Here is a 24113-nt window from a genome sequence, read left to right as displayed (position 1 = left end):
GCCCATTCTTCTTGGCAAAAAGCCTCCAGTTCCTGTAAATTCCTGTGCTGTCTAGCATGAACTGCGCGCTTGAGATCTCCCCAGAGTGGCTCAATGATATGGAGGTCAGGAGACTGAGATGGCCACTCCAGAACCTTCACTTTGTTCTGCTGTAGCCAATGACAGGTCGACTTGGCCTTGTGTTTTGGATCGTCGTCATGTTGGAACATCCAAGTACGCCCCATGTGCAGCTTCCGGGCTGATGAGTTCAAATTTGCCTCCAGTATTTGCTGACAACGTGCTGCATTCATCTGTCCTTCAACTTTCACCAAGTTTCCTGTGCCTTTGTAGCTCACACATCCCCAAAACATAAACGATTTCCCTCCGTGCTTTACAGTAGGAATGGTGTTCCTTTCATCATAGGCCTTGTTGACCTCTCTCCAAATGTAACGTTTATGGTTGTGGCCAAAAAGTTCAATTTTGGTCTCATCACTCCAAATTACCTTGTTCCAGAAGTTTTGAGGCTGGTCTCTGTGCTGTTTGGCGTATTGTAGGCGAGTTAATTTGTGGCATTTGCGCAGTAATGGCTTTTTTCTGGCGACTCAACCATGCAGCCCATTTTTCTTCAAGTGCCTCCTTATTGTACATCTTGAAACAGCCACATCGCTAGTTTTCAGAGAGCCCTGAATTTCAGCTGATGTTATTTGTGGGTTTTTCTTTAAATCTCGAACAATTTTCCTGGCAGTTGTGGCTGAAATTTTTGCTGGTCTACCTGACCGTGGTTTGGTTTTTACAGAGCCCCTGATTTTCCATTTGTTAATCACAATTTGAACGCTGCTGCCTGGCATTATCAATTCCTTGGATATCTTTTTATATTCCTTTCCTGTGTTATACAATTCAACTACCTTTTCCCGTAGATCCGTTGACAATTCTTTTGCTTTCCCCATGAATCACAATCAAGAAACGTCAGTGGCTGGATGAAAGATGCAAGAGTCTGTCTGGATCCCAGAAACTCACTCAGCTTTTATGCACACACACTTACAAGCAAACAAGTCACAGGTGAGGATGTTACCTTTAGTAGCCATTCAAATCCATTTGTGACAAATACTGTGCATGTTATCAGGCCAAAATCACCAGGGCATGTGAACTTTTGATCAGGGTCATTTGAATGTTTTTGGTTGTTATTAAGATTTAAAAATAGAAAACAGTAGTTTGACAATAAATGGCTTCACCTAACCAATAACCATGAGTGGAGAAAAAGTTTTTTTGTCATCATTCATATTCTCTGAAACAAGGCCAAGAAGGCAAAAATTCTGCTGGGGTATGTAAACTTTTGAGCACAACTGTATATGACGGAGCATATGCAGAATTAAGTAGTGATGGGAGACGTTGTTCCAGACGTCCTGCAAATACCACTGAACACTACCGTCAGCTCCTTAATTGCAGAGAAAATGGAAAAAATTAAGGACCCAATTGATCAAAGCTTTCATGCCAGAATTCTGGTGTAAAAGCTTTGAACAGACACAAAATGTAGGTGCAATTCAAAGTTGTGACAAAATTTTGCAAATTTAGGAGCTTTCACGCCAGTTTCTCCAAGCTCAACCAAAATGGGCAGAGCTGGGGCAGGGCAGAGGTGAGACACCAGACCTCATCTAATTCATGATGAGTGGTGGCATTCCCCACACCAGAAATCTCACTCCAGTACCTGACCGGAGTAAGATCTCTGGTATGGCGTATGTCACTCGTCAGACGCTCCAGATGCACCTCTTCATAAATTAAAACTTTTTCATCAAGATGAATCGGGCCGTAGATCTTTAGGTTCAGTGTTCTTTTAAAGAGGACCAGTTTGTGTGATTATTTCAACATATCCGCCATATGCTTCTATAAACATAAGCCTTTTAATTTAGTGCACTCAATATTTTTTATCGAGGGGGCAGAGCAGTCTAAAGACACATCCCCAGAGGCTCCTGGGAGCAATGCCCCTTTGTAAGTGCCATAAAAATTGGAGCAAAAAATGTCCACTAGTGACTGTCCCCCTTCAGGATCCCTTGTAAATATATTTTTAAAATATTGGCAGACATGATGGCAGGAAACAACCCTTGCTTACTCTCATCAGTGCACCTCACCCCCTCCATTTAGTAAACTAATTCTTTAAAGAAAAAAAAAAAGATAAGTTTTGCAATATAATAAACCATCTACAGCCAGTAAATAAATGTAAAATAAAGCCACTATATTAAAAAAGCAAAACCAAACTGGTCGTAATCACCAGAAACAGAATTTGGAACCAGTGTTAACGAAAATATATGTAGACACTTACAAAACATACCTAAACATCTCCCTTAACACGGGGTCCCTGGGCACATCATTTTTCTTTACTGCAATGAACTGTGAGGTCAACTTTAACAATGTGCCGAGCCAGCATCTCGAGTCATGGCTGTAAAGAAAACTTGATGGGCTCCATAATAAGGAGGGGGCAACGCAGATGAATTAGGGAGAACAAATCTGGTGTCAAATCAGAAAAGAATGTTCGGTTTAAGTAGAAGCAGCAGCGACTCCTTTGTAGGATGAGGAATAAGCAATACTGTATTAGTAGAAATTGTTGCAATGGGCAAAAATGGGCCCAACTGTTGATCCGCTAGATATTTCTTCTCATCTGCACAGCAGGCCCACCGCTGTACCATCACTACATGAGAGGAGTAAGTGGGAGTAATGACCACCTAATCCACAGCACAGTTGGGTTATCTGAAATGAAACACATTTATGCAACATTGAAAGTAAAGTGCAGGGAAGAAATAGAGAAATCAGGATTGGAAAAATGCACCACCGATGAGTTTACGCAAAATAAAAAAAACAGCACAGCGGGCATGAGATCTCTATTAATCCCATCCACTTTGCTAGGACTGTGAGACACCGCGTTTTTTTGTGCAGCGAAAACACGCAGCGTCAAAAAAGCAATAAAAGCTCATCATGGGCACACAACCTTAAAGGGAACCTGCCCCATCCCCCCGAGTGTCCCCAAACACTACTATAGCGGTCATGCCTTTATTCTCAAATGGTATTTTATGTGCAATACTAATTTGCTGATGTCTGTTTTGTTTTTTTCAATAATGAACTTTTATTCTGCTGCTTGTTATATGATAATGAGCCAGGAAAGCTTCCCCAACTAGTCCTGCCTCTAATCACTTGCCAGGACTACAGGAAAGATGGGTGATGTTCTCATTGGTGCTATAATGGTAGCCATATTGTTTGTCTCTTCCCAAAATGCAAATGTAACTAAAAAGAGTAAGAGCAAATCATTTTGAACAACTTGAGAATCTTAAGGACTCGCTGGTGTTTTTCAGATAGATGAAAGCACAACACCTACGGTACTGCTAAAAGTGCAACTTACAGAGAGATAATATCATTAGCAAATAAGTATATATGTTTTGGGGTGTTCTTAGAACTGAAGATAAGCGAGATAAATAAGTAATCTATTCTGCACCAGAGCAAATCTGTGAAAATTTGCTCATAGTAATATAGGCTGAATAAAGACCTAGGTCCATCAAGTTGAACCTTTCCTCCCCCAATTGTACTCCCTACACTAACTCACTAACCAACTGGGACTAGGCCTCACAAATGTATTATTACCATTTTTATTAACGCTGCACAATCACAATTAAAAATGAACCCGTTTATAATTTTTTAAATTAGTATTAGATTTTGTATTAATCTTGTGATTCTAATAATGGTATTACTGTACCTAAATCTATTGATCCAGAAGAAGGCAAAAACCCCAGGACACATTCAGCCCATTTGTGTGAAAGGGGAAAAATTCTTTCTTGACCCCGAGAAAAGGCGATCAGTCCAAGAACCCTGGATCAAACCTAATTCTGTTATTACTAGTTGTATATTTAATATTACACTACTTATTGAACTACTGCAGTTATTAATTTAATTTGTTTTTATTTTTATAAATGTAACTATTTGATATTGTTACTAATATTAGCATCCTGCTATCCTAATACAGTATTATTGTAACTTTCCTATCACTACTAATACTACCCAATGCCTACACTGTTCATCCAGAAGAAGGCAAAAACCCCAGGAAACATTCAGCCAATTTGTGTCACAGGGGAAAAACTCCTTTGTGACCCTGAGAAAGGCGATCAGTCCTAGAACCCTGTAATCACCATCACCGTACCAAATGTACTACTATAGTTGTAACATTTTGTCTAATTTAACTGTAACCCACAATATTACCTGTATCGAGGAAATCATCCAGCCCTTTTTAAAAGCCGTTACAGTGTTGGCCATCACTACCTCTTGTGGTCGGACATTCCACAATCTGTCTGCTCTGACTGTAAAGAACCCTTTCCTATTTAGCTGCCGGAATCGCCTTTCTTCCACCCGTAATGAGTGCCCCCTAGTCTTTAGAAGGAATAAATCATGGGCTAGACCTTTGTACTGACCACACATATATTCATACATATAAATGAGATCCCCCTCTGAGGTGTCGTTTTTCTAACTAAACTAGCCAAACTTTTCCAAACTCCCCTCCTCATATGAGAGACCTTCCATCCCTTGTAATAATCTAGTTGCGGCCTTTGAACTGACTCTAACTTCTGAATATCCTGTTTAAAATGTGGAGCCCAAAACTGGATTCCATATTCCTCCCCAGTGATTTACAAAGGGGTAACAGTACGTTGGGATCGCGGGATTTGCCCAGCCAACTAATTTCCTATAAGCCATGTTTTCACCAAATGATATGATGAAGGAGCTTTAAATTGGGTTTCCAATCTTCTAATGACATGGCACATCGCTAGTACATGTCAAAACATTATGATCAAATTATGTTTGTGACTACTGTCAGGGGTATACACTCATGAGATACAGTATATGTCTGATGGAGGCCACAGTCTTGACTGTCTGTTATGCGTTTTCTTGTACATTCAGTGGCCCCATCAAGGCCAACATCCGAACTGCCGATACAAAACAGTATTTTGGGAGTATTCGCTGACAGGGCCACTGACTATAATGGTGCAGACAGTCACTGTGTGCTCTGCAGTACATCCATTTCGGCTGTATAAGCCTATTGGAGCTGGACAGGAAGACACAGTAGACTAAGTATTGGTGTCCGCCTCTAACAGGCGTATATGGCCGAAAATGATGTACGATAGAGCACACGGTGACTCCATCAGCACCATCATAGTCAATGGCCCGTCGGCACATATGCCTTAATCCCATTTTGGGGGAATTGGGATAGAAGCCCCGACGGGGCACTGAACATAGTAGAAAATGCTGTGTGAAAGCAACCTAAGGTGAACAAAAAATCCAATATCTCTGCAAGCATCATCATCAATATGGAAATTACTAATGTGGTTAGGAGTCTACAGGAAGACCAAATGTCCTCTCTGTGCGCTCTCTCATTAACTAAGAGATGCTAACGAGCAGGTAAAGTTCACTTCCTCTATGTAGGCTGTCCATCCTCAGCCCACACCAGATACATCTGAATGACACAATGAAAATGCAATATTTCACTGACATCTGTGTAACAATTTGCTTTCTAAACCGTATAATGATATATTTGTGATCAGGGAACATAACTGCTTCTGCGGTTTGAAGCGCCAAGATTTTCAGCCTTGGGAAACCCCAGAGACGCAATATCAACCTGAATTATGGATATGTCATAGCTGGAAACATGGCGGTCACATTATTCCATTGGAAGGTTCCTAGTGCAAATAATTAGCTATCCTGACCTCAGGAGAAGCGATGAGGGGTCTATATGGGACCCTTTAAAATCTTTCATTCAGAGACACCAAGTATCAGACCCAGGAGACACAACCAGAATTGTAGAGGCTTCTAAATTTCAGCAGTTCGTCTCCTCAGGATCACTCACGGACCAATTAGTAAAAGGTCTATATTTTATCCATCCCTTTTGTTTTCTGTTGTTGTGCTTTTGAGTATGTTATCTCTATTTCATGATTTAACATTTTTTTTAAGCACTGTACCTTTTGTAAATTAAGTATAAAATGAACTACGTTTGTACTTTGCGGCTCTAAACATACCCACAACCTTGAAGAAGGAGAGTATAGCTGAGCTGTGTTACACTTCTAGCACTCCAGTGTCACAGGGTAACTGGTGCTAGAAAGCTGTGTGTGTGAATACTTGTGTTTTATCCAGGGTACACGTCTCGCTGGTGAGTGAATGTGTGAACTGACTTCATGGTGCATTTAGCTCATTTTTAGCCTATTGCATGGGCGAGTGGACAAGTGAGTATAAGATACCTTCAACAGATTAAATAAATAAGGGGTTGGTGTACACTGGAGCTGCTCCAGTAAGCTGTCAATGATAGAAGAAACAAAAGACTTTGCAAATAGACCTGATTAAACCATTGGATGTCTACAGAACCCCATGATTACCAATGAAAACAGATAATATTCTAGTTCAAGTGTCGCTTCTTTCCTGCAGGAGAGAAATATGCTGATGCTTGCTCCTTTGGAAGCTCCTTTCAACTGCTGCTCTGCAAAAATCTGTACACTATATTCAAATAGTCTGTACACAGGAACTCCCATCTGATTACGGGGTGGGAAGCATAGGGGCACAGACACAGAAAGTCGCATAAACAGACTATGAATATAGATCCAGATCTTGTCGAGCAGCAGTCGAAAGGAGAATGAATTAGGCACTGAAACATCACTGTAGCACAGTGTTTGGAAAAGAAGGAAGCAAAATAAGGTAATCACATGGATTACAAAAATGCATAACTGTGTGATGCCTGGAGGGTGATTAAACCCTTTGCCCCCAAAGGTGGTTTGCACGTTAATGACCAGGCCAATTTTTACAATTCTGACCATTGTCACTTTATGAGGTAATAACTCTGAAAAGCTTCAATGGATCCCACTGATTCTGAGACTGTTCTTTCGTGACATATTGTACATGATGATGGTGGTAAAATATATTTGAAATGACTGGCATTTATTTGTGAAAAAAATAAGAAATTTGGCGAAAATGTTGAAAATTTCGCAATTTCCAAACTTGAAATTTTCATGCCCTTAAATCAGAGAGATGTCACACAAAATAGTTAATAAATAGCAATTCCCACATGTCCACTTTACATCAGCACAATTTTGGAACCAATTTTGTTTTTTTGTTAGGAAGTTATAAGGGTTAAAAGTTGTCCAGTGATTTCTCATTTTTCCAACAAAATTGACAAAACCAACCATTTTTATAGGGGCCACATCACATTTGAAGTGACTTTGAGGGGCCTTTATAACCGAAAATACCCAAAAGTGGCACCATTCTAAAAACTTCACCCCTCAAGGTGCTCAAAACCACATTCAAGAAGTTTATTAACCCTTCAGGTGCTTCACAGGAATTTTTGGAATGTGGAAGAAAACAATGAAGATTTTACTTTTTTTCACAAAATTTTTTACTTTAGACCAGAATGTTTTTTATTTTCGCAAGGGTATCAGGTAAAAATGGACCACAAAATTTGTTGTGCAATTTCTCCTGAGCACGCCGATACCCCATATGTGGGGGAAAACCACTGTTTGGGCTCGGAAAGGAAGGAGCGCCATTTGACTTTTTCAATGTAAAATTAGCTTGAATAATTAGCGGACGCCATGTCGTGTTTGGAGAGCCCTTGATGTGCCTAAACAGTGGAAACCCCCCACAAGTGACACCATTTTGTAAACTAGACCCCTTAGGGAACTTATCTAGATGTGTGGTTTATTTTCACAAGGGTAACAGGAGAAATTGGACCTCAAAATTTGTTGTGTAATTTCTCCTGCGTACGCCGATACCCCATATGTGGGCGAAAACTACTTTTGAGGCACAGTGCAAAGCTCAGAAGGGAAGAAGCGCCATATTGGAGTTCATATTTTGCTGGACTGGTTTGACAGTGCCATGTCACATTGGCAGAGCCCCTAATGCCAGAACAGCAGAAACCCCCATAAGAGACCCCATTTTACAAACTACACATCTCAATGAAGTCATCTAGGGGTGCAGTGAGAATGTTGACACCACATGTGCCTTACAGAATTTTACCCCATTGGGTGGTGAAGAAAGAATAATTACATTTTTACCACCGAAATTTTCACACTGAGAAATGGGTAAAAAATGTCACCAAAATTTGTCACACAATTTTGCTGAATGTAGAAATACCCCATATGTGGCTGTCCTGTACTGCTTAGCCACACAACGAGGCTACTTGCCTCCTGGAGGCACGTCAGTGTGATTCCACAGACCATGTGTCTGTGGGCAAAACATGTTGTTGACACGTTCATTTTTTTCACGCTGCACGGGCCGCAAAACGTCCCACACTGATGATACAAGGATGACATCCGTGTGTCATCACTGTGACACGTTTCGGTGCCTGGGAATCAGTGTACAGTTAGCGCTGTTCCCAAGCGCCGGGTGCTGAATGCTGCCTTTATCATTGCCCCCTGTTTGTGCTGCGATCAGCGCGAGCAAGGGACAATGATGAGTAGTATTCTGCTCCCACTGTGTCCTGGTGTAAAAATAAGAATAAAATAAGAAAATCCTTATACTCACCTGTCCGAAGATGTCCCCCGCTGTAATCTACCTCATCGCTCACACAGAGGAGCCAGGGAGAATGACTCGCTCCAGCGAGTGAGCCCCGGAGCTGCGCTGAGCTCAGTGAGTGACAGGACACTGCTCGCTGGAGCGAGTCATTCTCCCCAGCTCCTCGGTGTGAGCAGTCAAATGGGTTACAGTGGGGGACATCTCTGGACAGGCTAAGGATTTTTTTATTTTATTCTTATTTTTACACCAGAATTCAGAACTGTACACTGATTCCCAGGCGCAGGTACGTGTGCTCCTGATGCGGCAAACGGTTGCCACACGTACACAAATCTCCGGTACTGGTTTTTCCGGTACCGGAAATATCAGAATGTGTGAAACCGGCCTTACCTTGGACTCTGTCTGGCCTCTGCTTAGCAGTCAGTGTCCTTTTTCTCAGAGATTTACAAAACTGTGACCGACTGCACTTTTATGCAAACCTAATAAAAAGATTGACACCGTGGGATCAAAGGCCAGATGGTGTCCACAGTGCCTCCATCTGCCTCATTACAGTGCATCTTGCGTTGGGGGTTCCGTCTGAATCACCTATTTCAAAGATTTACCGGAAACCCCGATGTAAGCGCTCGTAGCAGGATAAATGTGAGCCGAGCAATACTGCAATCTTTGTTAGGCTGAATGAATAAATCAACAGCAGGTGAAGAATTGGTTCTATTTAGATTTTAAGCTGTTGCTTGTGCGGTTTAAGTAATTAGACGACTTTATTCTTCGGGTTGGTGCGATTACAGCGATACTAGATTAATATCTGTTTTTTTATGTGTGGCTGCTGTCACACTCTAAAAAACATTTTGTTTTTTTGTTTTTGCAAAGACTACTTTTTGCGTCGCCACATTTTGAGAGCTATAATTTTTCAGTATTTCGGCCGACAGTCATGTAAGGGCTTGTTTTTTGTGGGACAAATTGACGTTTTTATTGGCACCATTTTCGGGCACCTGTCCCGAAAATTGAAATTTTTTGATCGCTTTCTACTCCAATTTTTGGGAGGCAGTATAAACAAAAACCAACAATTCAGGAATTTTTTTTTTTTTATACCGTTCCGAGTGTGGTAAAATTGATAAGGCAGCTTTATTCTTCAAGTCAGTATGATTACAGCGCTACTACATTTGTAGCTTTTTTTGTGTTTTGGCGCTTTTACACAAAAACTATTTTATAAAAAAAAATTATTTTTTTTGCTCTGCTTTATTCTGAGAGCTAGTTTGTTTTTTGCGGGACAAGATGACAATTTCAGTGGTGCCATTTTTATTTACCTTCGTCTTTTTGATTTCATTTTGTTACACTTTTTGTTCGGTGGTATGATAAAGCACAGTTTTTAGCTTTGTTTTTTATTAATTTTTTACGGTGTTCACTAAAGGGGTTAACTAGTGGGACAGTTTTATAGGTCGGGTCGTTCCGGACAGGGCGATACCAAATGTGTGTACCTTTATTGTGTGTGTGTGTGTGTGTGTGTGTGTGTGTGTGTGTGTGTGTGTGTGTGTGTGTGTGTGTGTGTGTGTGTGTGTGTGTGTGCGTGCGTGCGTGCGTGCGTGCGTGCGTATGTGCGTATATAATTTTTTTTTTTATTATTATTTTTTAAAAAAATTGTACAACTTTTTTTTTTACTTTTATTATTTTACTCATTTATATAGTGCTATTAATTCCACAGCGCCTTAGAGTCAGCTGACACCCAGCGGCGATTAATAATAGGAGGTGTTTAAATAAAATGTTCCTGTGCGGAGATAATCTTATACATGTGCCCCTGCTATGTACTGTGTAATGGCTGTGTCTGACCGTACAGGAACATGGTCTGATCATACCACAGCTCCTGGGCAGGGGAGGAGAGGGAAAAAAAAAAAAAAAAAAGTATACAGACATTACAGCATGGGATCGCAAATGATTCATTCTTTGAAGTAAAACATTGTTTAAAAACAGGCAGGGAAATGTTTTACATCACAGAAAGAATCAGCTGTTAAACCCTCTGCTGTCCTGTCTGTATATTCTCTTTTGCTTCCTTCCCTGGCCAGGAGCTTGTCCTGAATTAGAGTAGCTGTAGGTGTCCTGTCAAAACCGCGTTTCCATCCAAGCTCTGTCAATAATGGCAGAGTTGGGAAAAACTGGCATGAAAACAGCAACTGTTGCACAATTTAGGAGCAACTCCAAGTTGCGCCTACATTTTGCGACTTTTCAAAGCTTTTCCACTAGTATTCAGGCGTGAAAGCTTTGCTGCATCATGTCTTAAGTTTAAAGGGGCATATTATCACACTGAAGTCATCTCCTACACCATGGAAACCCTCACGACTGCTGAGAGCCGCACTGAACCAGAGAATTGAGGGTTCTAGCGGTGGTTAATCATGCACACTGCCGTTCCATGCATTCTTATGGAGGTGCCGAAGAGCAGTCGATCGCAGTGCTTGGCTATCTCTGACGGCTCCATTAGGAATGAATGCAACAGCAATGCGCATGATTCACATGGGACTCTTCAATGTACCGGTTCTTGGGATCAGTGGGGGTCCTAGCAGTCAGCCAATAAGCAATCAGAAAGTTATACCTTATCCCATAAATAGAGGATAACTTTCAAGTTTGAGAATACCCCTTTAAGACCACGTTTACACCACTAGGTTTAATCTATTTTTTTTTTTTGTCTTAATATAACAAAACTAAACGTTAAGCCAAATCTTATTTCTTCTTCATCACAACGTAAATTCTGAACTCAGCCCATTAATGTGGTAGCAAACGACCATGAACAGAATAAAGCCAAATTCACACTAGCACGCCCCAATTTTAGCAACATGCATTCCACTCCACTGAGAAACAATATACCTAGTAACAGTAGCAGTTCTGGTATTTTTTTCTCATTGTCCTCCATGAAGGCTGGAAAGCATAGCTGCACACAGAATTCATCACTTATGGAAGTCACTAACCCTAAATTAGCACATTCTATTTTAGACCTAGTGTGAACCCAACGTAGGGCGAGCACTGACATTACAAAGGACAGACCACAAGTCAGAAACTGCTCTATTACAAGGGTGCCAGGCAGTGCATATACGGCTCATGGTTAAGTAGTGATTACCGCTTTCTAAGGAACTCTGAAGAAAGAAATCATGAGAACTTCACTCTCAGTTTTCAGGATTTTGTTTTCATTTTGTAGGAAAAATATTCTAGAAATACTAGATTCATCTCCTGCTGATGTGTTGCATTTTTGGCAAAGGAGGAAGGACTTCGTAAAAGGACAGGCTGAATGATCTTGTTAACCAGCTGCAGACAGTACAGCAAGGAGGTTTGTGCTGCAGACAGTACAGCAAGGAGGTTTGTGCTGCAGACAGTACAGCAAGGAGGTTTGTGCTGCAGACAGTACAGCAAGGAGGTTTGTGCTGCAGACCGTACAGCAAGGAGGTTTGTGCTGCAGACCGTACAGCAAGGAGGTTTGTGCTGCAGACCGTACAGCAAGGAGGTTTGTGCTGCAGACCGTACAGCAAGGAGGTTTGTGCTGCAGACAGTACAGCAAGGAGGTTTGTGCTGCAGACAGTACAGCAAGGAGGTTTGTGCTGCAGACCGTACAGCAAGGAGGTTTGTGCTGCAGACAGTACAGCAAGGAGGTTTGTGCTGCAGACAGTACAGCAAGGAGGTTTGTGCTGCAGACAGTACAGCAAGGAGGTTTGTGCTGCAGACAGTACAGCAAGGAGGTTTGTGCTGCAGACAGTACAGCAAGGAGGTTTGTGCTGCAGACAGTACAGCAAGGAGGTTTGTGCTGCAGACCGTAGCATTACAGCCACATACAGGAGTGAGAGCAAGAGAGGGATGAAGGGACATAAGACTAATCTCCTGGGAGAAATCATTTTTTTATTTTACGGATTTCTTAAGTTTTGGATTGAAGAGATAAAAAAGGAGCATATTTACATTACATATAAAAAATCTGCACATGCTAATACATTATACATGCATATATATCATACAAGCATGCACTCAAGCATATATGAAGATATGCATGTATAATGTATATCTTGCAGATACACAATTGCATCATAACTTTTGTGATGCACAGTCTTGGCAAGAAAATACCACCATTTACCCATCACTGTAAATTATCTATTCACTGTATTGTATGGTTTAATACAATCACAGGGATTCTATATATGTCTATGTTATTTACTGGCTTTTTATTTTCATTTTTAAAAAGTGCAATTATTGAAATTGTTTTTCATTTTTTTTTTTTTTTTTTTGGGGGGGGGGGTAATTTTATAGGGAAAAAAAATCTGACTTATTTTATGCCAAATATACAGTTATATGGAGATATACTGGTATCTGGACTTACCAGTACAATAATGACAAGAATACTATTTACATATTTAGGCAGAGAAAATCCTCCTAGACTTACTTAGCAGAGCAGCCTGCAGCCGGTCATTCTCTGCCATGCTACAGGCTGCGAGTTTGAATCTCATAAAAGACCACACTTCAAGAATAGCAAATAATTTAAGTAAAGGGTATTCCCATTTCCAAGATAATATCCCAATATGAAATAGGTATAATAATAATAATATCATCAAATATCTCCAATTAGAAATGTAGTATAGTTTTTCTCATTCGCTATGTCTATTTCCACATGTGTAGGCATTGAAGGACCTTAGGTATCCATGGTTACGACTACAGATATAACGACAGCTAGTTGCTGGTGGTCGTAATCATGGATATTTAATGCTTTGCAATGCTTGCATATAAGGAAAGAGACATAATGAATCAGAAAAACCATACTACATTTCTAATTGGAGGGATTTGCTAATGTTATTAGAGCGACTACATATTGGGATAGGATCTTGGAGATGGGAATACCCGTTTAAAGCGAACCTGTCACCAGGATTGTGCCAAGTAAAGTACAGGCAGTGACATGTTGCTGCAGTTACACTGATTAATATGATACCTGAGGTGCAGAAATCCTCCTTGTGGTTCTTGTGTAATCAGTGGTTGCAGTTTTGAGTTAATGATATGCTCGTGTTCTGGGGCGGGACTGTAGGCAGGGTCTTTCCCTGGTGCTCTAGGACCACAGGCCCCCCCATCTGTCTGTATGATGAGGAACACACTTGTGCTTCGGGGCGGCCAGTGTGCAGGTCTTATCTTGCTGATCTGGCCTCAAGCACCAAGGAAAGACCCTGCTTACAGTCCCGCCCCGGAGAGCGGGCATATCATTACCACAAAACTGCAAATCAAGATTACACAAAAACCACAAGATGGATTTCTTCACCTCAGGTATCATATTAATCAGTGCAGTAACCCCAACATGACAATGCCTGTAGTTTACTGAGCAAAATCCTGCTGACAGGTTCGCTTCAACTATATATGAAGGAGCGATGGATACTTAGGAGTGGAGGGGGCTTCCCTTCTCCCCCAACATCCTGAGTTAGAGGAGAACAATCTTCTCGAAAAGAAAGTAGAATTATCACAACAGTGTACTGACCGAGATGCATGCAATATAACTGGTCCTCCCTACACCCATGTGTCCTTATGCAGTGGAACCAGGTGCATGTGCAGTATATGTCCGCCCCTGGCTCAATTCATTGCTAATGGTAAGAAAGCTGAATGCTTTCTTGAAACTGAGCATGCTCACTTCACTCCACTCCAGTAGCAGAGCACCGTTCTCAAAGTTCTAGTGTTTCGATCTCAGTATTGCTGCGGTCCCAGCGGTTAATTCCCCAGGGAGCAGCAACTTTTTCCCTATGCTATGGATAACTTGTTTTTTGGGGGAAAAACCCTTTAAACAGAGTGGCCACGGTTAAAGTAGGAAAATGTACTCATATCCTAATGTTCCCAAAATGTTACTGAACACTTTAGGACACCATCCTGCGTTGCATCACCATTACCCATTGACATTCATATGTTCTTATCAAAATGTTAACGGACTTATTTATCACAGGTATTTTCTCCTAAAAAAACTTCCAATAATTAGACTTGGGTAAAGGATCCACAGCAACATGGATTCACCGGTGAGTTATAAAAAAATCAATGCATTGTCTCAACTTGTATATAATTGCTATGCTTCTGAGAATAACGTTCAGAGAGAATTCTTGTGATAATTGTGCACTTTCACCACCCATAGCCCTAGCCTAAGAAATAAAAATATGGTTGAAAAAGAAGAAAAGAAAAATAAAATAAAAAAATACTTAAAAAAAACACACACACCAATGGCCATACTGGCACAAGAACACAAAACTTACTCTTGGCTGCTCGTCAGTGGACTGGGTGGTGGATTCCATGTTTCAGGGTGGCCCAGCATCCAGTCTGACCACACCTTTACACTCGGCAGAAGCTCTCTCAGATCAGATGGAAAGGAAGAAACTTTCACATCCATTTCATCCTCAGCTGAATGAAAGAATAAACCCATTTAAGACTGTACCAAATGTTTTAGTGAACAATACAATCTTGTAAGGATCCGCTCACCTTTTTCATCAGAGCTATATTGCTTGGTTAGTAGGATTTTCAATAACTGGATGCATCTATTTACGAGTAAGGAGAACATTGCCAGGCCCAAGGAAGTCGCCTGCTCCTGGACTGCAGAACGGTAGCCCTCTACATGTCCATCTGTAAGATAAAGAGAAGGGATAGATAAACTACTTGCCAGTGTGGGGAAGATACATTTCTTGGGGGTTTTATTAACCTCTAGCACTAACACCCGTCCATCCAATACTAAGGAGGTCACTTCTAAAATCTAGTTATCGCAGAATACTCCTGTATGTCTGGTCTTGGACGCCTAGCTTGACAATTCTGGTTCAGTTTCTTATTTTACTAATGGAGGTTTTCCAAACAAATTGTAATTTGCCCCAAACTCTCAAACAGCATTTTAAAAGGGGTTGTACAGCCTAGAAAACCCCCAAAAAGGTTCCTTTAATTTTTAAACTGTATGTCAAAAAAACAAAGAAAAATAAGACCTGTGAAGAGATTTTTTAAGACTATTTAATGGCAAATATTTAATCTACAATATTTAGTTCCCTCTGACATAATATTCATGCCTTGTTTCCACTCTAGTGGAGCTACTTGGAAAAGTAAACTTGCTGTAGAGACCCCCCGCAGATTACAGCGAATCATTAGGGTTTCAGCAGCAGAACTTCATGATTAGTTGTCCAACTCCGTGATTAGTTGTTTGCTTTTTTAAGAAAGGACCCTTTTAAAAAATGGGATAGTCCATGGTGGGAAAACCAGTATGGATCACAATAAAGCAGAGCTTACCTTGAAATTTGAAGTGGTATAAATATCAGAGCATTATTGGGCAATATAGTCTGCAGGCAGCACTACAATTCAACCGGCATCTGGCCAAGGCCATTACTAATGTGGCATCAGCTGATTTCGGTAAAAGAGAGGTCCTGACAAACCATTCACTTTAGGTTTTTAATGTAGCAGTTTTTATTTGGAAATTAGTGCTTAAATAACAATCCCCTAAGGTAACGCCCCTAAAAGTCAGATTTTGTGCACAGTGCAGAACTGTGTGCAGGAGGGAGCAGCAATTTCTTAGACTGCAGCAGTGCTGATAGGACAGAGTGAGGCATGTCAAGAGTATGACACTGCTCATACAAAGCAGGCAAATACAATGTATTGCTGCATTCTGCAAGGTAGCCTGTATTCTGACTACAATGCACCAAATGCAGGACTCCATAAGAGAACATTGGTCTACCGGCCGGGACACAGGTGGATGCTTGAACGCCCTTTAGTTTCTCAGCTCTTTTACCAGGTCTTCCAAGCTCATAAAGAGAATCATATCATGTAAACGGATTAATAAAAAAGGGATCATCATCTACAGGTGATAGAAAAGAAAACTATCCGTACATATACAGTACATACTGAGGATACGTACATAGTAACCTACAGCTATACAAGACATACAGAAATATGTTGCACAAAACTAGTACTGTAATTATCTTAGTGGCACAAAGTAAGACTGGGACTACCAGATGGGCAACTTAGACCCCTGTGATGTTCACACGACAGGGGGCAAAACATGGCACAGTTCTCTGTCTACAGGTAATAAATCCACCTGGTCAGAGGAAAGTCATAAATTACCAGGTCTTCCCACTGATCTCAGACACATTCTCCTGCTTCTCAGAGAACATTATACTCATGGAAAACATAAACCAACTGTCGTCAAAGTTGTCTGAAAGCAGGAAGCAGGCGGTGAGGAGAAAGCTGCCATGTGGCCGGATGCTATGTATTTCTAATTAGTGCTATACATCTTTCAGCAGAGAGGGCCCTTTCTCTGGGAAACACAACGCACAGCCCTTGTTATTGTAACTGTCAGAGAGCGCTTGCACAGATAATCTCCAGGAAAAGGGATAAACACGTCCCCTTGCCAGCGAGTCTGCTAAAGGTACAAGGCAGCGCTGCTCTCAGTCACCATTCAGCTAAGGAAATGACACAACAGACAATGGGAGGAAAAGAACGACACGGTCTGGGCTCACAGGTACCGCATTACACTGTACATCCAGCAGGGGAGCTGAGAAGCTCCACAAACCAGGCAGAAAACACCGGCCTACAGCCAGCAATAGGGACTATTAGTTTTCATAGAAGGGTGGGTGTGTTTTTAGGGAATCTGTCAACAAGTTTTGGCTGCCCCATCTGAGAGAAGAATGATTTAGGGGCAGAGACCCCGCTTCCTAAGTTCCTAAAGTTACTGTTTTATCAACAGGAAATCACTAGAGGACTAGTAAACCTGCTGCCAGTTAGTCTAACCACACCCCTTACTAATGATTGGCTGCTTTCTGCCTATACACAGAAAGCTGCCAATCAGATATGTGAGCAGGGTTATACAGAGCTGAGCAGAACTGGCAAATCGGCAGCATATACAACAGGTTTGAATCAAAGTACCCAGTAATAAAAAAAAAAGTGGTATCTCTGGAATCAGGGTCTCTGCCCCTGCATCAAACTGCTCTCAGATTGATTGCAAAAACCTGGTGACAGAGACCCTTTAACATCCCTCATCAAAACTACCGTATATTCCGGCGTATAAGACGACTTTTGAAGACTGAAAAATCTTCTGTCTAGTCTGGGGTCGTCTTATACGCCGGTAATGCTTTTGAACTTTCAGAAATTGACATGCGGGGATACTCTGGGGGTGTTAATAAGCTGCCGTGGCCGTATCCCTGCCATGTCGGAGTTAATATAAGGTGGAGGGAGTTAAAATACGGCGGCGGTAGGTCCAGACAGTCAGCGCTTCTGTGCTGAAACTGACACATCGCTGCGTATTCCCAGCTCCGGACACAGCGCAGGGCTTCTGTGCCGACAGCTTTCACTTGTCACAGAAGCGCTGCGCTCTGTCCGGAGCAGGGAAGTTCGCATCGCTTCTGTGACAATATATGAAAAGCCGGCAATTCAGCAGCGGCATAAGCCGGCACCCGACAATTTAGAATAGAAAGAATAGAGCATCACACATAGATTAGATAGATAAAAACATGTCAGTCACATTTATAATAAGTACAGTGACAGTGTTGCTTACTGTACTTGTCATTTAGTGTAAAGGATTTATTAAAACAAATAATAGTGTTTTCATGCACCGTCTCTTTAAGAAAGCCGACCGGCAATTCAGCATCTGTACCCGACAATTTAGAATAGAAGGAATAGAGAATCATACATAGATTAGATAGATAGAAACATGTCAGTCACATATATATGAAGTACTGTGACAGTGTTGCTTACTGTACTTGTCATTTAGTGTTAAAATAAAGGATTTATTTAAAAAAAAATTGGCGTGGGGTTCCCCTTAATTTTAGGCTCTAGCGGAGGTTAAGCAGACGGCTGGGGCAGATGTTTGAAGCCTGGGAAGGGGGTAATACCCACGGAGCTTCCCAGGCTACTAATATCAGTCCCCAGCTGAATACATAGCCTTTACTAGCTATTAAAATGGGGGACCCCCCAAAAAAATGACGTGGGGTCCCCCCTAATTTAATAGCTAGCAAAGGCTAGGCAGACAGCTGGGGGCTGATATTAATAGCCCAGGAAGGGTGCCATGAATATTGGCCCCCTCCCAGGCTAGAAACACCAGCCGTCAGCCGCCCCAGAAATGGCGCATTCATAGGATGCGCCAATTCTGGCACTTAGCCTCGCTCTTCCACGCTGCCTTGGTGCGGTGGCAGGGGGTAATAGGGCTGGGGTTGATGTCAGCTTATAATGCCAGCTGACATCAAGCCCAGGCTAGTAATGGAGAGGCGTCTATAAGACACCCCCATTACTAACCCCATAGTCAAAGTTAAAAAAAACACAAACACCCAGAATAAAGTCCTTTAATTGAAATAAAGACACAATTCTTTATTGTTCTAAATTAAACCATACTTACCATCACGCCCATTCCAGCTGAAGCCAACGATCTCCTGCAATAAAAGAAAAATAATAAAGCAACCTCATCCTTACCTTTCCATGGTTCCCACGACAGCTCCAGCTCTGCTACATCGAGATGACAGGCTGGACCGCAGCAGAACGCTGCCATCCAGCCTGTCATGCTTGCGCTCCTCAGTGTCTCGCTGTGACGGCATCCAGATGAGCCGACAATGAACTCAGCTCACCTCCTGGACGTCCGTCACTGACAGCGTGGGAAACTTCTACTGCGCATGCGGGGAGCAGGAGAATTTTCCCACGCTGTCAGTGACGTGCATGAGGTGAGCCGAGTTCATTGGACATGATCTCGGCTCATCTGGATGCCGTCACAGTCAGACACTGAGGAGCACAAGCATGCCTGCGCTTCTCAGTGTCTGCCGCATGGCAAGCTGAACGGCAGCGTTCTGCTGCGGTGCAGCCTGTCATGTGAATGTAGCAGAGCTGGACCGGTCCTGGGAACCATGGAGAGGTAAGGATGAGGTTGCTTTATTATTTTACTTTTATTGCAGGAGATCGTTGGCTTCAGCTGGAATGGGTGTGATGGTAAGTATGGTTTAATTTAGAACAATAAAGGATTGTGTCTTTATTTCAATTAAAGGACTTTATTCTGGGTGTTTGTGTTTTTTTTAATTACTTTACTAGAAATTCATGGCGGTCATGTCTAATATTGGCGTGACCCCATGAATTTCGGGCTTAGGGCCAGCTGATAATGCCAAGCTGGCCCTAACCCCTTTATTACCCAGTGAGCCACCGCACCAGGGCCCTGGATGAGTTGGGTACAGCGCCAGAAGATGGCGCTTCTATGAACGCGCCATTTTCCGGGGCGGCTGCGGACTGCAATTTGCAGCGGGGGGGGGGGCCCAGAAAGCTTGGGCCTCCCTGCGCTGCAGATTCCAGCCCCCAGCTGCCTAGTTGTACCTGGCTGGACACAAAAATAGGGCGAAGCCCCACGTCTTTTTTTTTTAATTATTTCATGAAATAATTTAAAAAAAAAAAGGGCTTCCCTATATTGTTGTGTCCGGCCAGGTACAAATAGGCAGCTGGTGGTTGGGGGCAGCCCGTTCCTGCCTGCTGTACCTGGCTGGACACAAAAATATGGCGAAGCCCACGTCAACATTTTTGGGAAAAATTAATTACAAAATTAATAATAATTTAGGGACTGCATCTTTATTAACCCCTCAATTGTCATTTAGTGTTAAAATAAAGGATTTTTTAAAAAGAAAATTGGCGTGGGATCCACCATCATTATAGTCTCTAGCGGAGGTTAAGCAGACGGCTGGGGCAGATGTTTGAAGTCTGGGAAGGGGGTAATACCCACGGAGCTTCCCAGGCTACTAATATCAGCCCCCAGCTGAATACCTAGCCTTTACTAGCTATTAGAATGGGGGACCCCCCCAAAAAATGACGTGGGGTTCCCCCTATTTTAATATGTTTATGAGTGACAGTTTTCCTGCTATATACCTGCATGTCATAAGAATTTAAATTAAAAAAGGACCATGTTAAATTCAAATCTGTTTTTTTAAAATTTTTACCGGTGTTTGGTATGCGTTGGAAAAGGGGTAGTCTTATACGGTGAATATATCCTAAACTCTATATTTTAACAGGAAAGTAGGGGGGTCGTCTTATACACCAGGTCGTCTTATACGCCGGAATATACGGTAATAAATTTTCTCCAAGTTCAACAAAAAATGTCCTTTTTAATGACAACTGCAGCCTTATCACAATAGGCATCTTTAGTACTTCGTAGAGACCCTTTCGCTGTTACGACCTGCTGAAAATTTGAGGACTAGCCAGATATGAGTTTCTGGCACTATTTCTGAGGAATCTTCGCACATTCATCATGGGCAATGGCCTCCAGTTCACTAAGATTCCTCAGAGTGGTCCAAAGTTAAGTGGACATTTATATTGCACAAACAAGAAACAGGATGCAAAGAGATAGCAAAGGTTTTGAAAGTTTCAGGAGATACAGTAGGAAGCAGAGCTCACAAGTTTAAAGTCAATGGATCACTCATTATACTACCAGGACATGGCAGAAAGATGAGGCGACCACAACTGCACCAGAGTCTCGAGTATGCAGGTGGATAAGAAGCCCCAGATGACTGAAATACAGCTGCAGCAAGATATGGTGGCAGTAGGCACCAAGGTGGAAGTTTGCACATTTAGGCTAATGCCAAAACAGTGTTACCATCTGAGAGACAAAGGCCAATTTTTTTTCTCAGGTGTCATCATAGTTGCTTCCATTTTTTGGGGGGTTTGCTTTTTATGGAGCAGGTAGGCAACTTTTTTATATACATTAACTCTTAAAATAATAAATAAATAAGGAATAAAAATCAAATGTAAGTCTGAAGTACAAAGTCAATGTGTCACTGGTTTAAAAAGATCCTCGGACTTTAAAGCCGAGTCTGAGCCGCAAAACTGATGAGATTAGGAGATGCTCTGAGTGTCATGGACCAGAGACACTGATCCGTTGTTAAAACTCATGAGTGTATGGATCAATGAAATTACATGGGTAGTGTGCTGGCCGAGAGAAAAAAACGGACATCACTAGGACGTGTCAGACGGACGTGTGAATGAAGCCCAAGGTAAATAATTTTGACTGCAACTGTAGATAAACATGAATATACACTGCTGAAAAACTAAAGGAACATTTGCAAATTACAGTAGCCATTGAGAGTCAATTCCCTTACTTCGTTGCAAATGAAAAAGCGTCAACAAGTGTAGTGGAGAAACAACAGCAAGGCAACTTCCAACAAGATGGTGGCCACAGACTATTACCTTGTCCTTACTGATACTTCTATAGTTTTGCGCTTTGCTAGCTCCCTTGTCACTTATAGTAGCATAAGGCGATGTCCGCAGCCCATTTAAGTGGCATCGGTAGTCCAGCTTCTCCATGACGAACCACCCATATGTGCCGTCGTAAGGTTTGCTGCATCTCCCCGCACAGTTAGCAGGACATGCTGTAGGTCGTTACATGAGGAAAGCTGGTCAGAGATGCAGACAGGCATCAAGCCAGCATGGGATCTGTACCTTTGTACAAAAGGAACTAGAGGAGCTCTGCCTAAGTCCAACAAAATGAACTTCAGTGGGCTACTGGAGTGCAACTTTCTGAAACAAATGTTTAAAAAGAAAAGACTCCATGATGGTGGATGGCATGGAAGTCTGACTTCTTGCAGTAGGACCTCTGTTCAGAGCCCAGGACCATGCAGTACAATTGGCATATGCCAAAAAACACCAGAATTGGCAGGTCCATCTTTGGTGCCTTGTTTTCTGCACAGATGAGAGTGGGTTTACACTGAGAACATGTGACAGATATAAAATGGAGCAGGAAAAATGTGGGTTAACTTTGCTGCCCTGCATTTCTCCTGGTACAAGGCAAAGCCCATGACATCAGGTTAGAGTGTGTAAGCAGTTCCTGGATGATGAAGGCAATTATGATATTGACTGCCCCTCACATGTCCTAAGCCTTAATCCAAATTAAGAACTTCTAAGATATTATCTATAAGTGCATCCGACACCACCAAGTAGCACCACAGATGGTCCAGGAGCCCACTAATGCCTTCATGCAGGTTCCGGAGAAGATACTCCAGGCCATCAGCTCCTGTCTCATAAGGAAGACTATGGGCAGTGCTTACAGGCACGTGAGGGCTATACACTAATGAATCACAACATGAATAACTATGATGAAATCCACACAAATTTCATCTGCCTGTGACATAAGTCTTTAAATAGACTTTTGGGGCAATTTAGGATCCAGCCCTCAATCGGTTCATGATTTTTAAAAGCTATCCGTTGGTTTTTGGGTTATTTTTAAGCCATTCCCTTTGTGGTACAAATGGGGATAACCAAATATTTATGTATTTTTGTTTTGTTCTACTTTTTTTTGCAGGTTGAGCTGTAGTTTTTATTGATACAATTTTGGAGTCCATATAACTTTCTGATCTCTGGATTTCATTTTTTTCCCCAGAGGTGACGCAAATTTTTTTTTTGTGATTCTGCCATTTTGACTTTTTTTTTTCCTTCCAGCATTCAGCTTATGAGATAAAGGTTTAGAAGTTTTTTATGAGTACAGGCAATTATGCGAGTTATACAATTTTTTCCCACCATTTACACTTGTGAAAAGGTGAAGGAGTGTAATTATTGAAAAAAAAATAACAAAAACAAAATAAAAAGTTAAATTATGTTTTTATGGTTCCACTTAGGGGACTTGAGCCTGTGATCGCTTGATTACCTACACTGCAATACCATAGTGTATTGTGAAACGGACTATTTCCTAGGATGTCCAGGCAGAGGCTTGGCTTCAATGGTGTTCTAACTGGGGGACTTGTGGCCGTCAGTGGGCCTCAGGACAAGACCACCCATCAGCAGCCTGTAATATTTGGCCATCATATTGAAGCCTTTCACATTTAAAAATAGTGAGATTTTAGGTAAAATAATGTGAACAGAATTGCCTGTGCATACACATACCACAAACTGCTGCAATTTACTGTTATGTAGAATCCATTTGAGTCAACAGGTATCAGAAAAATCTATGTGAAATGTTCATCAGTAACAAACTAATCTGAGTTGTGATGTTGTGGGGGCAAATTCACTGGACGCCGACCACTACTTGGACAAAATCTAGTTTTCTAAAAATGTTATTGTGTGTTAAAACATTTGGCAAAAAGATACCCATTTAGCAGTTTGGGATAACGCTATCCACTGGAAGCACAATGTGAACACAGCTTTAAAGACTCTCATTGAGGTAATCATTGTTTGTGTGTATGTATGTATATATGGTGTGGCCATTTTAAAATCTGTAATCTAGGGATATGTAAACAGGCCTATAATATGAGCAGAATAAATTATATTAGATCCAGTCATTTATCCAATATTTTCTAACCCATCCATATATCACAAAAGTGAATACCAAAAACATATCCTAAAAGCACATTTTTTTCCACTTTATTTGCAGCCATATAACCAATGCGAAAGCGATATCAGTCATACCATTAATCATGGTGGCTGATGCAGGCGGTTTGGTATCTTGAGATGTAGCCTGCATCAACCAACTTAAATATGGGTATGACACATGGTCTGAAATATCACGTACATGTCTTAAAGTGGATCTGTAAGCAGCTTTCACAATATAAACTGCATACATTAAATACACGTCTTAGAATTGATGAGGACGCTGTATTTAACTAGAAAATCCATTATAAATGTATATAAAGGTATATTATATAATACTCAAATAT

The 24113-nt window shown here is 41.6% G+C and overlaps 1 protein-coding gene and 1 long non-coding RNA gene across 2 annotated transcripts in view; one reads left to right on the top strand and one right to left on the bottom strand.

The window, feature by feature from the left end:
• The window catches only part of SMG6 (SMG6 nonsense mediated mRNA decay factor), a 289497-nt gene that overhangs the window by 186736 nt on the left and 78648 nt on the right, over positions 1 to 24113 (bottom strand). Inside the window, exons 11-12 of the mRNA XM_073667669.1 lie at positions 14962 to 15102; positions 14739 to 14883 (exon numbers count right to left, since the gene is read on the bottom strand). Coding sequence (XP_073523770.1) covers positions 14739 to 14883; positions 14962 to 15102 — 286 coding nt within the window. The remainder of the gene's footprint in view (positions 1 to 14738; positions 14884 to 14961; positions 15103 to 24113) is intronic.
• Positions 1 to 24113, top strand: part of LOC141231153 (uncharacterized) — a 128897-nt gene that overhangs the window by 94995 nt on the left and 9789 nt on the right. The window lies entirely within an intron of this gene.

The sequence above is a fragment of the Phyllobates terribilis genome, unplaced genomic scaffold, assembly GCF_046119375.1.
Source record: "Phyllobates terribilis strain yellow unplaced genomic scaffold, ASM4611937v1 Scaffold_2__4_contigs__length_985480577, whole genome shotgun sequence".
Taxonomy (NCBI): domain Eukaryota; kingdom Metazoa; phylum Chordata; class Amphibia; order Anura; family Dendrobatidae; genus Phyllobates; species Phyllobates terribilis.
Note: the sequence above shows the minus strand (reverse complement) of the source record. Positions and strands in the feature narration are given on the sequence as shown.